At 49.1% G+C, this 16,114-nt stretch overlaps 1 protein-coding gene across 1 annotated transcript in view; it reads right to left on the reverse strand.

Moving 5' to 3' along the window:
* The window catches only part of MYOF (myoferlin), a 155,760-nt gene that overhangs the window by 18,301 nt on the left and 121,345 nt on the right, over window positions 1-16,114 (reverse strand). The window contains 7 exon segments of the mRNA XM_046027131.1: window positions 1,757-1,848; window positions 2,313-2,468; window positions 4,498-4,623; window positions 6,110-6,208; window positions 7,600-7,611; window positions 11,422-11,498; window positions 14,911-15,076. Of these exon segments, the coding sequence (XP_045883087.1) occupies window positions 1,757-1,848; window positions 2,313-2,468; window positions 4,498-4,623; window positions 6,110-6,208; window positions 7,600-7,611; window positions 11,422-11,498; window positions 14,911-15,076 (728 nt within the window).

The raw sequence follows: 16,114 nt of genomic DNA on the forward strand, positions 1-16,114 counted from the left end.
CTCCCTCACATGGAGCCCTCCTTCCTGCCCTGCGTGCCTTTTCCTGTCTAGACCTCAGGGCTGGATCAGCGGAAGAAAAGGAAAATGATCATATTGCTGTGCCAGAGGATTACTTCCATTCCCTGGCCCCGGCATGCAGCTTTGGGGTGCAGCAGAGGTGTGTGTGTGTGTGTGTGTGTGTGTGTGTGTGTACAGGTTAGTACTGAGTGTGCCCAGGAGCTGAGTGAGCGTGAGGCCCTGTGTGTATGTCACAGGGTGTGACTGTGTGTGAGGGAGAATAGCATGTGTGAACCTGAGAGGCTCTGAGTGACAAAGACTTTGTGTGTGTGTGTGTGTGTGTGTTCATGGGCACACGCACACACACGCACACAGGAGAGAATGCATAAGGACACAAACCAACAAACATAAGTAGAAAAGGAGAGGATGGGCAAGATAAGCCAGAAATGAAAATATAGGCCACACATCAAACAAGAACAAAGTATTCTCCCATTTGGCAAGGTTCTGGGAAAATAACACTGTTTTCACCAATATTTTGTACAAAGAACATTTATGGAACGGCTTTGCCATGAATATGAAACATTGTGATGGCTTCATGTGAAGGTTTTGCCATGAATAGGAATGTGATGGCTTTGCCATGAACATGAAGCATTACCGAGGGTGTTCCAAAAGCCTGGGGCTTGGTCTGGAACTTCTGCCTTGGCCTCGGCTCTAGCACACACCAGCTCTGTCGACAGAGCGCTGGCACGTGTTTCCCTCCCCTGTGATGGGGGCTGCTGGCCTCGGCCCTGCCCCGCGGCGAGGCTGCACACGGCCGGGAAAATGAGATAGTGGCAGCCACAGAGCCCTAGTGCGGATACCACATGGCCACTGTGGTCAGACGGCCTGGGTTCGAATCCCAACTCTGCCTTTCACCAGCCAAACACACGCGGCACTGGTTCACTCGGTGCCACAGTTTCTTCTGGTGTCAAACGGGGATGAACAAGAGCACCTCAGAGTTGTGACACTTGTGAGAGGTTTCCTATCAGTGGCTCCGCAGAGGGGAGGGCATGCACCCAGGGAAAGCTTGGCAAATATGAGCTACTGCTAAATGTGGATGCAGCTGACAGCTGAAAAACGTGGGTCCCTTTAGAGGTGCTGTGGCTTTGCCACGGCCTGGAGAAGGGGCTCCTCCCCTAGAGAGCAGTTGTCACAGCCCAGAAACAAGCCTAAAGATAACGAAACCAGAGCTTTTTCAAGAGTTTTCCGGAACAGGAGACAAGAGGGGCATTCTGACCCCACGACTTTCTGCCCCCTCCTCAGTTCTGCTAGTGGAGCTCATTCATCCATTCGCTGGATCAAAATGGTGGAATCAGAATGTCCCAGAGGACAGAGCCCAGTCTGGATTCAGGGAGGGAGAACCAGCACGTTGCTACAGGTAAGTCACGCTGCCTGTCCGCCTTGTCTGGAACTCACAAACTTACTGGACTTCTGGACCTTGTGCCGCCCACTCCCGGGCCCCTTGCCCCCTCAGCCTTCTGGGCTCAGAGCAGATCTCTCTCAGAGAAGCCCGGCTCATGACTCGGCTTTACCGTCTTCCCGGCACTTCTCACTTGCGTGTGTGTGTGCTCGCACAGTTACCACCTGCTCTGCTGCCCAGAAGGTTCGTCTCGTTTGTAGTCAGTTTCAGGCCCTAGAACAGCGCTCGGCCCAGGTCACATCCTTACCACATAAGCCATGAAAAATGAATGACAGGAAAACGTTTAGAAATGTTCGTTACCTGCCGAAAACCGGGTTGAGGGTGTTGGGGATGTAGTGGTCTCGATCTTCGATTACCTTTTTGCCCAGTGTTATTTTTATATAAGGGTCACACTGCAGGGACAAAACAGAAGGTAAGTTGTGTCACTAAGGGGTGTAGGTTCAAGGCAGTTTTTGGGGCCGACTCAGGGGACCCTTCACACCCCTCCCACCCTGAGAGAAAGCTGGTGGCTGGGGCACACGGCCGAGGTGTGAGAGACGTGCCCCTTGGGGCGGCGCACAGCCAGCCGCCTGCAGAGAAGCGGTGTGGGGTGAAGAGGCGGTGGCAGGGCGGAGGGACCCAGCAAATCTCCAGGTCACATCTGTAAAATGAGAAGCATGAACCAGAGGATCCAAAGCCCCTTCAAGCTCTCGGATAAATCCCCGTTGGGACAATCCTCCTCAATACCTTGTTTGGATAGAGTATCTTTCCCCCTAGTGAGATAACAGACGCCCCAAAAGAAAGAACATGACAATTACTGTGGCTGATGACTGTAATTATCTTGCTACAGGAGAAGGCCCCACACCCAAACTCTTACCAGACCATTGTTGTCCTGGGGCTGGAGTTCTAAGCCTCGAACAATGTAAATCCTAACCGTGCATTCCTGTGGGACGCTGTCAGGTAATTCCCGAAACTGCCTGGGAGGGGCCGGCACGCTGGGGTCATCCGAGAGGGGGTAGATTCTGAAGGAGCCCTAAGAGAGAGACACACAGATGTCCTCCCAAGGGCCGTGGTGGCCTGGGCAGAGGGCTCCTGTCCTCCCCCCTGCGCACGCTCTGGGGCGGCCCCTGGGGTTGGGGGCGATCACTGCCTTTTCTGAAAGAAACGATGCCGATTACACTTTGCCTCATTCCAGTGGGGAATGTAAAATGATGATAAAGTACTGAACTGATCACAGGGGAGAAGGGCAGGGCCAAGCAGGGAGACCAGGAGCACATCTAGGCAAGAGTTGGATCAGTGTGGTGGGAAACTGCAAATACTTTGAAGATAGAAATAAAAGTGATTATTTTTGGGGGCGCCTGGGTGGCTCAGCAGGTTAAAGCCTCTGCCTTCGGCTCAGGTCATGATCCGGGTGTCCTGGGATCGAGCCCCGCATCGGGCTCTCTACTTAGCGGGGAGCCTGCTTCCTCCTCTCTCTCTCTCTCTGCCTGCCTCTCTGCCTACTTGTAATCTCTGTCAAATAAATAAATCTTAAAAAAAAAAAAAAAGAAATAAAAGTGATTATTTTTTAAACCTAGTCAAGTACAAAGGATGATTTCCCTTTTCTAGTGTCACCCGTCAGCCCTCCAGCCCCCGGGCAGGCTCCTGTTCCTCCCTCAGGTCTCATCTAAAGAGTATCACTTCTTCCAGGAAATCTCCCGGACTGTCTCCTACACGGGCTCTTCCAATCCGCGCTCACCCCTGTTGCAGCACTGACCCCTGCCTTGTACTTGTCTATTTGTTGTCTACATTCTTCATGAGCCCGGGAGGTCCTGAGGGTAGGAACTATGTCTTGGTCATCACTCTAAGACCCAACATGGGGCTGGATAGGTCACCGGGGTGCAAGAAAGGTTTTTGGAATGAGTGAGCCGGCAGGCCAGCTTGACAGGCCATAACCCTTATCGTGAAGCCTGCTCTTAAGCACAAGAGAAAGCAGTCCAGTTGGCCTCACACCCTGTGGGTCTTGGTTCCAGCTCCACTCGTTCCGCAAAGCAGTGGGAAGTGAGCACTTACTATGCTCTGTGCCAGGTCCTGGGGACCCAAACGTGAACTCAGAAAACCCAGCCTGGCACAGGAATGTGAAACAGGCTTGCCTCTCAGGCCTTCTTGGATTGCTTGCTGGGATGCCACAGGGACAAATATGGGGACAGGGACGTGGATGGGGGGGTAGGGTAGAATGTTCGGATGGATTAGCAACGTCGCTGTTGGGAAGAATTAGAAGTAGCAGCATAGCTGCCTGGACTTCCCCTGCGGTCGGAGGGAGGGACAGTCACAAAAGCCGATACCTGCCCTGTGAAAGGTACTTTCATGGTGACTGACGCCAGACCTGTGGGAGCCCACGGCGGCAGTGAGTCACTCCACCGGAAGCAACTAGGGGACACTTCACAAAGAAGGTGACACCTGAGCTGGCTGTGAAAGGGGGGAGTAGGAGTTTGTCAGACCACAAAGAGGAAGAGCCTGTCCCAAGGTTCCCAGCTGAGAGGACAGGTGTGCCCAGGGCTGGAGAGAGGTCCTGAGTGGCAGGGCAGGGCGGCCAGGGAGCCAAGTGGCTTGGGGAAGGCCAGCTCTGCCTGAGGAAGGAGTTGAGACTTGAGCCAAGGAAACCAAGGAAACCTAACATCTTTCGGTAGATGGGCAACACAGTCACATTGGGCTGCGTGGAGCACGGACTGGAGCGGGACGGAAAGGTGGTGAGGACCATCAGATGGGAAGCTGAGGCAGGGCACCTGCAGAAAGCCTGGGAGGCGGCAGTGGGGAGAGGGACGGGAGACAAGGGCTCGGAGATGCTGAATCGAAAGGACCCAAGCTTGGATGGCACGGGTGGGGTGAAAGGAAGGTACAGAGAACGGCCTGGAGAGTTCTACCCCAGGGTCCTGTGGCCCTTTTCCGTGTCATCAGCTTCCAGCTTCCTTCAGACGTCAGAGGATATGTCCCTGCCCCAGAGGCTGGTCATCCTTTATCCTAGTTCTATAAAGAAATGAAAGGTGGATTTGAAACAGCACAAAACCCCACATTTTACTCACCTTAAACTCTCCTACCACAGAAGGGTCTTCATTTTCATCTGATTTGCCTCGGTACAGCTTGAAAGTATCCGAGAAGTCTGTCAGGCCCTCAAATTCTGTTACATCCTCTAGCTCACAGTCGTATACCTGAAAAAACGTCCACAGAGTCTTAATTTCTCACTGGAATACAGGTGGCATCGAGAATCAAAAAGCCCGACAGTGCCAAGTGGGTCTGGGCAGGTGGCTGGGGCTGCCGGGACCCTCTCGTGGCCGGCAGGAGGGCAGAATGCTACAACCCCTTGGGGAAGACGTCTGGCACTTTCTTCTCAAGTTCAGCAGCCAGCTCTTCCATGATGCAGAGACCGCATCCCTAAGGACTGACCCAGGAAAAATGGAAACGTGTCCACATGGCAGGAGGAGGTCTGAAGCGGCTTCCCTGTCAGGAGAACAGGGACCCACAGGGTGGCGTACCCACACAGTGAACCAGCGCTCGGCAGTAAGGAGGGACAAGCGACTGGTGCACAGGACGGCGGGATGGATCTCAGAATAACGGGGTTGGGCTAGAAAAGCCAAACACACACAAAGAGCCACACGGCATGAGCCCATTCCTATGGAGTATAAAAACAGGCGAAAGTAATCCATGGTGAGGAGACCGGATCAGCGGCCTTGCAGAGGGATGGGAAGTGGTGGATGATCGGCTGGAAGGGGGTGCCCAGGAGTTCTCTGTGGCAACAGAAGTGTTCTCTGCCTTGTTTTGGGGGGTGGTTCACACAGGTGTATACCATTATCACAACCCATGGAATGAAGTCGTTTATTGTACGTAAATTTTACCTCCACTAAAAAAACAGAAGAAGAGGAGGAACAAGAATAGAAAGGAGGAAAGGAAGGCAGGAGGGAGCCAGGGTGGATTTCGGGTTCATCTACTCGACCAGTTTGATCATTTTTCGAAATTAGTGGTTCTTTATATGCTGGTGTTTCTTAAGCTGCACTGAGATGTTATGATGAGAATGGAACTATGTGGGGTTTTTCTACTTTGATGGGGAAAATCATTTTAATGGCTAGATGCTTCTCATTTTAAAGATCTTTTCTCCCATGCAGTATTCTGAAAACGTTAGCATTTGCTTCTAGTTAAGCGCATTAATTAAAAAACTGGAATGAGGACTTGGAAACTCCAAACATTAACCCAGGAGGTCACAGGTAGCCAGGTTTGCCTAGCTCAACAGTTTGCGTTCCTCCTGGACACATGCGCCCACTGTGGTGATGGAACATCACACCCGTGTAACAGAATCAACTTTTCAGCTAGTGAAATGGATCCCTGACTGGTGGACAGAATAAAGCATGTTGGCATTTCATGCTGTTCTGCAAGAGCTTGACTTCCAGGATTCCCTGGGTCGAACTGGATCATTGGTGGCCTCATCAGTGGTGTCGATTCCCAACCCTCTGTGAGTTGCCCCCAGGCCCCAACGTGGCAGTCACATAACCACAAATCAACAGCTGTCCTCAGGCTCCTGCCAAAGCCATAGCCTATTGCAAGAGGGGCTCCTGGCCCTTCCCCATCAGTCCCTCCACTGGACCTTTTGTTCAGTTTTCATGGATGCCAATCCCTCACCCACAGCAGCACAGGCCCAGGTACCTTGAGTTTGGAATAGCCTTTCTGAACATATTGTCCACATTTTTCATGTTCCCCTGTGGAAGCATAAAATTTACTCCACCAGTCAACGATTTCTTCCTCCTAATGAAAGATACATCGAAATGGAAAAATCTTTAGTGTTGACATGGATTTGCAATCAAGGAAAACCCACATGGACTAGGTTAAGAGAAATCACTACTTCTGAACCTGACACAGAGGACAATATAGGACTTTTGCTGACATGCACCATAGATTCAGGATTCAGGATTCTTCCACCCAGAAGCTACAGGGGAAATGACCATCGTCGGTGGCCAGTGAAGTGTGTTTGGCTCTAATGCCCACAGCGATCCTAGATGTTTGCTTACATCCTACAGCTACAACCTACTCACTAATCTGATTTTAGTTTTTCATCCTGTTGACTTGATATTAAATACACAAATAAAACTCCCATATGTTTTCTACTATTTCATTTCTTTTTAGCCAGTGGTGCATTATAAAACAAAGCTAAGCTGAGCCGTGGAAAAACTGGTTCTAATTCAAGTCCCATCCTTTACAATATAAGCCATACCCTCATGGTACAAGCCATACCGGCTTGGGTGAGTTGTCCGATAGCTCTGAGTCTCAATTTCTTCATCCACTGAGTGGGGTAATAACACTGCCTGCCTCCATCCACTCCAGAGAGTTGTTTTGGGAATCAGATAAGATTATTAGGAGAAAGAGTTTTAAAAAATGATAAAATGTGGGGCACCTGGGTGGTTCAGTTGTTTAAGCCTCTGACTCCTGGTTTCAGCTCAGGTCATGGTGTTAGGGTCCTAGGATCGAGCCCCCCGTCCCCCTCCCCACTCAATGGTGTGTCTGCTTGTTTCCTTCTCTTTCTGCCTCCCCATGCTCTCTCTCAAATCAATAAATCTTAAAATATGTATTTAAAAATGATAAAATATGAAATAAAAATAGGGACGTATTCTGGGTCCTTTAGACCAGTGGCTCGCAACCCATCCTTGGGTGAGTCCTGAGCATCCAATATGCCTTCAAAAATTCATCAGGCGATTCCAACACACAGCCAGTGTTCAGAACCTCTGGTTTTGCTGGGTGGTTCTTGGTTGCACAGAGGGGACAGCATATCCGAGTCACTTGTAAAACATTTTGGAACTGCAGAAGCCTGTAGTTTATAAAACGCTGCCAAAAATTCCACTCAAATTTCTGACAAGAAGAGAGCCTCATTACACCCACTCATTGCTTACTCTGTCTGGGTGGGGGCGAGGGGGAGAAGGAACACTCAAGAAAAGCTATTTCTTATCTGTGTGCCGTATGCATGTACATGTACACACACACACACACACACACACACACACACACACACACACACACAGAATTCTTTCCCCTTTATAGTCAGTAACCCAACGCTGGATTTAAAACAAGTTTCTTTACATATCAGCTACAGACAGAAAATCTAAAATGAATCTTAAATCTAGCAAAACGTGTAAAATATTTACCTTTTCTGTCAGCTGTTTCTCACATGATTCACAGGAAGAGGGCAAACCACAGAAGGTCACACGGACATGGAGACCCCACGAGCATTAGGTTTGAAGAGAAAGAGAGAAGGAGAAATTAGTTGTCACGCATGCTTTGTATTATCAACAGTTTTGATGGATTATTTAGAATATCTAAGATGAGCTCATAATTAAACACACCTTATTTGTTTCTTCTCTGAAAATGTGCAAATGAGTTACGAACAGTATTAAAATGAAAAGGCTGGAGGTAGCCACCCACATTCCATGGTTTCGAGAGTCAGCTAATCTCACTGCCAGTACAGCGGTCACAAGACGGGAGGGGAGGGGGGTTGGGCACCTGGTAGTCCAGCTGCTCATCGCCCTGCCCCGAACTTTCCATTTCATTTAGTTCCTACAGTATTCCTCAGCTTGGCCTAATTCTTATCCCTTCACAGACTCTTGTCATGGGACGTTCGTGTGCAGCATGGCTGCAATTTCATCATGTAGGAACCTTTCCTTGCTTTCTCCCCATGCCTGCACCAACTACAGATCTGTCCACCATAACTGTTCTAAGATGTCAAGTCTCTCACAGTCAAATGCTTCTGTTTGAGCTTCTGTGAAGAGAATCCATCCCCGATCTCAGGGCACATCTCAGAGATGAGAAAACGGTGAGCTAGGATGCGGAGCTTGAGTTTTTGCTCGGAGCCTGCTGGTACATCACCCAAGTTCACCTCAGTCTCAGGGACTGCTAGCTAGACCCCCTGCTGAAATTCTAACTTCGAGTTCATGTCTCGTGTGAGGAGAGAACAGCTCACTACAGGCACTCCCTATGGCTGTTGTATGAGGGGGCCAGGGGCTTCCTCTGTAAGCAGCCTCACTGGTTTCTGATGGACATTTCTCCAGCACACAGAATTGCCAAGAGAGGCAGAGAGACCGACAGATGCCACAATTCCTTAGATTAGATTTGTCCCAAAGCAGGATTAAGGGTTAAATCACAGCCAAATGGAGATTTTGGAGAGAGGCATTTCACATCAAAAGGGCATTCACATTCCAAATGGTTCCTGAATTTTTAAAAAAGATTTTTAAAGTCCATTTATTCACATCTATTTTCAGTGATTGGAAATCATTTCAAAGAAAAGAAGAGCTCGTGAGTTAAAAAGCGCAACTCAAAACAAATGCCTGATTTTAAACATGAGGATTAACACGGGAGAATCTATTCACACTTGTCTGCTCATTAGTTTATACAGAAAAGTTAACCAGAGTAACTTGCTTTATGCTCTCTGCATGGCAAGAGTCTCCCTTGGGCTTACAACAGTCACATTTGTTTAAAGATCGCCTTTCACTCCAAAATCTAGCATCAGAAGGAGTCTGAAAGGAGAAGTCCAGCGTGTAGCCCGAGGTCCCCGCGGTCCCAAGCAGCTTCATGCATTTCCTTCTCATGCATACATACATGCACTGTCCTTGGAGAAGCCATTTTGCCGAGTGCTGTAGACATACTGCTTAAGCACTGGAATTGGAAGGTAACTGTTGAAACGGCCACGTAGGAACCACCACGCTACCCAGCAAGCACTTCTCAGCTTGCCCCAAGTACTTACTGCTCACCTCTCTTGTGGGCGTGCTGAGCCCCACTTAACAACTCCCAAGGTGCTCACAGGGTAACGGTGTGCGTTTCTGTGAGCACGAACGAGACTGTCCCCCCAAAGCCCTCGCCTCCACTCGGGTCAACAGCACTGGGAGTTTTGACCCGCCCTCTCCATCTCCCTGGGGGAGCAGACGTAAACATAGGTCAGGGGTACGAGGGAAGCAGCGGCAGCAAGCTTGTTACGGGCGCTTCCGAAGCTCGCCCGGCCTTGTTTGATGCTGCATCTGGGTGTACTGTCTCCCTGGCAAACAGGCGGAATCCGATTTCTAGGGCCGATTCCAACCAGCCTTTCTTATGGACACAGAGCACGTCAGCGAGATGTTAGCAGAGCAAGCCGATTAAAGCCATTTACAGGGTAGTCGTCCCCCCTTATCTGCAGGACGTACATTCCAAGACCTTCCGCAGGTGCCTGAAACGGCGGGTAGTACCGAACCGCAGATACACATGTTCTGTCCTAGACACACATACCTACGGTCCAGTTTAATTTACAAACTAGGTACAGTAAGAGACCAATAATAACTAGTAATAAAACAGAACGATTGTAACAGTACACGGTAGTGAGTTATGTGGATGTGGGGTCTCTCTCAGAACAGCTTCTTGTGCTGAACTCCCCCTTCTCGTGATGATGGGAGATGATAAAATGCCTACGTGGTGAGAGGACAGGAGGAGGATGATGTAGGCACTGTGACGTGGCGTTACGCTTCGACTGACCTGATGATCTGACAGAGGGAGGACCCTTGGCTTCCGGACCGCCAGGCCTGCCACTGACCATGGGTCACGGAAGTCGCGGAAAGCAAAACTGCAGATAAAGGGGGACTCCTGCCTGAGCGATGGTGTTCCAGACACTATCACCTAACACCGCCCAATGCTACCTTCCACTCCCACCCCCGATCCTGTGAGACGGCAACTCAGATGCCATGATGTAAAGGAAACTTCCACAATGTACTGTTGCTAACCCAGTCATCTGTTAACTCTTATTAAGAAATGAGTGAGAATACTGGCATAGATCGGCCTTACTCTTCTTGACCTCCCCTACGCCGGGCTACTGAGGACCCAGCAGGCATGAAAACAATTGTTGGACAACGGAAACAGGAAAACTGGAGGCAGATTATAGAATAGGATCTAAAACCGCCTTGTTCCAGAGCGGTTGTGAAAATGTATATAAAGGGCCTTATGTATACAATCCTTAACTTCTCCCTGGGCCACTACTGTTTTGTTGGGAATACATGAGGTCGCTTACAAAGTGAACGTGGTCATTGTGCAAATTTGGTGTTGTCATTTGCGACTGTGGAGGATTCCTAGGGAACTGCATCAGATACACAGCTCCGCAGTGCTGGCTGTGGGGACCACATTTAATATGGTCCAGTTGTTAGTGAGCTTAATGAAGTAGGAAGGAAGTGAATTTTTTTAAAAGGCACTGTTTATGGACATAACATATTAAAGCGCAATCATGTGCATTTTTGGGCCAGTTTGCACATTAAAACATGCTGTCAAAGTCTACCCTAAATGCCAACACAAACAGGGAGATATTTGATGTTTTCTTTTTTCTGGACTGAGACCTTTTTTACATTTTTTTTCCCCTTTCCTTCTTGTAGAATTGGCTGGAATGGTTCTAAAATAGCATCCTGAGTGAGCATTTCCACCAATTTCTTCACTTTGAAACCACAGTGAGTATAAAAATCTAAGATACCCCATAACCCGGGCAAACTGGGTCATTAAAAATCCATGATGCTTCTCCTTCGTGTAGGGGAAAAAACTCTCTGCTACATGCATCCCTGTTCTGAATGTTCCGTGCTATAAATTCTGCGCTGAAATTTCTCTTTCTAGCACATGGTTTCATTCAGACTGTCCACACCAATGGTTCTGAGACCCGCCAGCACATTAGAGTCACTTGGAGAGATTTTTAGATACACTGATGTCTACTAGGCCCTCTTCCTCTTGGAGAGTAGGGCCTGGTCCTGTTTTAAGTCTCCTGGGTGACCCAGGGTAGAGGACTCTAGTCTACACAACGTCATCTTAACTACTGATGACTGTAAGCTTCAGATTCTTTATTCTACCTCAATAAACTGGTTTGGTTATTATTATTTTAATTGCACTGAACGGTTGATTGACTGAATTTGCCCAATACCTCGGCACCTGGAAAATAAAACTGACATTATCGAACGGTCAGTTCTGAAACCTACCTTTGAAGCCAGTAATGGTTTGGTGTCTTCTATTTCGATGACCACATCCCGGCAGGGCAGGGCCGACAGAAGGGAGGCTGCAAGGCAAACAATTTCTCACCTAAGATGCTTGGAAAAATACAGGAGTGAACATTCTAGTCCAAGTTCAAGTTCAGCAGTCACAGGGGAAGGTAGAGTTTCCTCATGGGTGGGGACTTCCTGAGTAGAGGCCCACACCCAAATGGAGAAGGTGACCCAGTAACTCATCACTTTCCCCAAAGCGTGATGTAGGTTAGACATCTTTAAGGAACGATATGGCCCATTTTTTCTTGTCTTGGACAATGAGCCCAGTGCCTATACATAGGAAGGACTCCAAAAAGAATGGTGTCAATTGTATCAATACATGTTTTCAGGATGCTGGTGGCAGGGGGGACCTACATCTACAGGAGCCTCAGTTTCCTGGAATCTGTTCCCAAGACACAGAAGGGCCCATGTCAGGTCTGCAGGCACAAGGGCTCACTCCACCCCCGTTCCTGCAGTGTGCGCACTGGGGGGAGGCATCACCCTGGCTGTAGGCATTTCGCAGAAGACAGCTGACCTTTGAACAACACGGGTTTGAACACTGTGTGGGTCCACTTATATGTGGATTTTTCTTCAATACAGTACAGTATTCTAAGTGTATTTTCTCTTCCTTGTGATTTTCTTAATGTTTTCTCCTCTCTAGCTTACTGTATGTAAGAATACAGCATATAACACATACAACACACAAAATACGCGTGGATGGACTGTTTATGTTATTGGTATTTAAGGCTTCCAGTCAGCAGGAAGCCAGTGGAAGTTAAGCTTTAGGGGACTCAAAGCTGTACGTGGATTTCTGACTGCGTGAGGGTCAGCGCCCCAACCCCCCGCATTGTTCAAGGATCAACTGTATTTGTGGCTCTGGGTTTTGGGACTAGAGCAAGGGCTCAAGGATAGCCCCTGGGCTAGCCAGGTTTGTTTCCATCGAAGCCTCAACCTGGGCTAGGGGTGTGGTGAGGGGTATGTCTACCCTTTCTGGAAGATGGCACTGGGCAGTCAGTCACCAGAAGGCCAGCACCTGGACAGAATGAACTGTCAAGCCAAAAGAAGTTTCTGTTTAACCTACCCACATAGAACATAAGACAGGGGAGGGAAGACACATTTTTTTAAGGTAGGTACCATGTGCCAGGCAGTGGACTAAGCCTTTTTCATACTTTATCTCATCTTACCCCTCAATAATCCTGTAGAATATGGGGACACCTCAGTGTGGCTCAATTGGTTAAGTGGCTGCCTTCGGCTCAGGTCATGATCCCAGGGTACTGGGATCGAGCCCCACGTTGTGCTCCCTACCTAGACGAGAGCCTGCTTATCCCTCTCCCTAGGCCCTCTCCCCTTATTTGTTTTCTCGCTCACTCTGCTCTCTCTCATAAACAAACAAATAAATAAACAAAATTAAATCTTAAAAAACAGTCCTGCAGAATATGCACCATTATCCCCATTACAAAGCTAAAAAACAAATTGAGGCTAAGGGAATGCAAGTTACGTGCTTCGAGTTAAACACTTAGAAGTGGAAGTAGATGACCTAGGGCTGTGTCACCCCAAAGTCTGTGTTTTAACGTACTGGAGCCCAGAGCAGAGTAGGTGCTCAGTGAATGCTGCAAATGATCACGGGGACCCTGGGGAGGCTGGAGAGACTGACATTTACTGAACATCTATGAAACCCCAGTTGCTGTGCGAGGTCATTGTACACCCACACAGAACCCTCGCATCTATCAGCAGTCTCTGCATTTCCAAGATAGTCTCCCCCCAAATTCCTGACACACACACACACACACATACAACTCGGAATGTGACAGCCAGTCAGGCAGGCAAGTGGGAACACAACTGTATTCGAGTTCCTTCTTACCAGCTCTCTGCTTTACCAGCCTCACAGCAACAAAGCCTCAAGAACAGGAGGAGAAAGTTAGTCTGTATGCTTCAACATTAAGTCAGCCAAATACATTCCTCAATTCTTACCCTATTACTAGTTTTAAGAAAGGACCAGATTGATCTAAAATAATAGATTCTGGTCTTGGGAACATTATGCTTCTCCCACCCCATACTCCCTAAGGATTTCCCTCTTCCAAGACTTCTCTGAAACCCTGACCACACTTCACGTTAATTACATACAGTCACTAACCAGGAGACCTCTGCCCAAGGCCCAACCCACCCAACCCCCAGACCAATAGACACCAACAGGTCGACACTCAGAGGCCAGAGAAAGATTGCAGAATTTGAGATTTCACACATTTGGATCAAAGTACTTGGTCTCATGAAAGCACTAGGAAAAATGCTAGGACAACAGTTTCTCTCCCATTTAGTAACCCCAAATACAACGATGTTGCAGCGACTGTAATCCTTGTTGTTACAAAAATGTTGCTATTTTAGGTATTAGCAATTCAACACAGTAATGCTCGGCATGGGAAATTTCTGGGTAAACTCATGTAGGGTTTTTTTGGTTTTGTTTTGTTTTTTTTTTTCCTAAGTGTGATTGTGGATTTTATTTTTTCCCCTTCCCTGAATCAGGGATATAGGATGCTCAGACCCATGTAACAGATGAGTTTCAGATATCTGCTCTGTAAAATCAATACCAAACCTTCTAGAAGATTAAACAGAACTGGTTAGCACTGCAACTGCTTAAACAGAAGACATCTGTTTCAGTCTTGAGGCATCGTGCTCAACTGAGTGAGTGTGTCTGGATTCTCCACGGGGCCTAATCTCATGATGCCAGGGGCCCTAGGATCTTGTTTCCTGTTGTGTCCCAGTCGCCAGCCCCTAACATGGACCCTGTACCTAGTAAGCTACAAACGACTCATTAATGAATGGGCAGTAACAAAATGCTATTCACTAGCTATTATTTCTTGGGAGCCCAAGCTAAGTATTGTGCCTGCTCTATCATCTACTTACTAATCCCGTGACCTAAGGCAAGCCATTTAAACTCAGCACGCGTCAGGTTTTCCTCCATGGGTAACCATGAAAGGACATTTTTCCAGTTACATCACAATCATGGGACGCGTTCCCGAGGCCGACAGGTGGAAAGCTATAAAACCCCTCCCCCCACTTCAGTGCTCACGAGGGGACCCCTGGATTTCCACATCAAAGCATTTGTCATGTTGGACTGCGACCTCACTTCCTTGTTTGTCTTCTCTGCTTGATACACCACAACCTGAGGAAGCCCTTGACATTTCCTGCAGAGACACCGAACGTTCGGCCAGGGACAGGTTCCTTCAGAAGGTAGTAGTCTGAGCACTGGATTCCCCCCAAAACGAGGTGGGAACTGAAACCAGCCTCTGCCACTTACTACCTCTATTACCTTGGGCAGGTTACACAGCCCACTGTAAATCAAACTGTTTGCTCACCCGCATGTGTATTTTCATCTTGAGGAGGCCGGGAAGGATTAAATCAGGTCACATACAAGAAGCCCCAAATGGAATGTATAGACTCGCCTCTTACCTTTCAGCTGCGGCACAAGATCCTCCTTTCCCGTGTAAGGGTCACAGCGAAATCGGTCCAGACGATCGATGGTGCACTGGCCGACGACAGGCTTCCGCCCGAACTGCCTGTGGTCAATGACCTTGATCACCAGCGGGGGCATGTACAGCTCCTCCTTGGGCAAGAACTGGGGGAGGGGGGGGGGTGTCACAGAACCAGGCTTCACTCATCTGTACCCTACCAAAGGGACCGACCCAGACTCTGTTGGCCCGTTTGATGTAGCTCCCGGGACTCACAGTAGGAGCTCAGGAATGTGTGTACAGGCAAGTAGTGTCATACCTAGGACATGAGCCTCGAGCCAGGCTGCTTGGGGTCAAACCCTGCCTCTGGCCCTAGGAGCTGCATGACCTAGCTCTTCAAGGCCCCAGCCATGTCCTCAGTCATAGGAGGTCACACCACTGCGTGTGACCCGCTTAGCCTAGTGCATCAGACCTGGCTGTGCTCTGGGATACCGCGCAGTTTGCGTGTCGTCAGAATGAGCTCGCGGTTAAAAGGAACTGAGATAAGACTCCAAGCTCCTTTCCCCCCCCCCGATTCCTCCTGCCCCTCCACGTGGAACTCGGTGGCCTCAGTGACATTGTCTGATTAGGGAATCGTGGGCTGGTCCTGGGTGTGCCTGGTAGGGGCTCCAGAGAAAGCTTCATCTCTGGCCTTGCACAGGAGGAGAAGCTGGGGTTGGCGGAGGGGCTCTCGTCACTCCCGCTGAGACTAGATTCAGACGGGAACTCGGGGCAGTGGGCACAGCTGGGTGGAGTGGCCTGAGGCCATCACTTTGGAATTCTGGCTTGGAGCGTGCAGGCGCACCCCACCTGCAGCACTGTAGGGGAAAGAGCATGAACTTTGGAGTTGAAGGAACCCAAGTTCAGATTCTGGCCACCTGCTTGCCAGCTGTGTCCCTGCGTAAATGAGTTAACTTCTGGGTTTCCTCCAAAGGGGGTATATGAGGACTGAAAGCCACCTGCCCAGCTGGGCAAGACCAAAGGCGACATGTGGCTGGCTCAGGGCTGCCATCACCTCCAGCACAAGGGCTGCAGCCCCAAGGACGTGGCCTGACACTCACTGTGGGACTTGGATAAGGTGTCCCCCTCTCTAGCCCTCATTTTCTTCATCTGTAAGAGCAGGTATTAAACCCCATGACCCTAGAGTTTGAGAAGGGTGTGTTAGC

This window comes from Meles meles, chromosome 13, assembly GCF_922984935.1.
Source record: "Meles meles chromosome 13, mMelMel3.1 paternal haplotype, whole genome shotgun sequence".
Lineage (NCBI taxonomy): Eukaryota > Metazoa > Chordata > Mammalia > Carnivora > Mustelidae > Meles > Meles meles.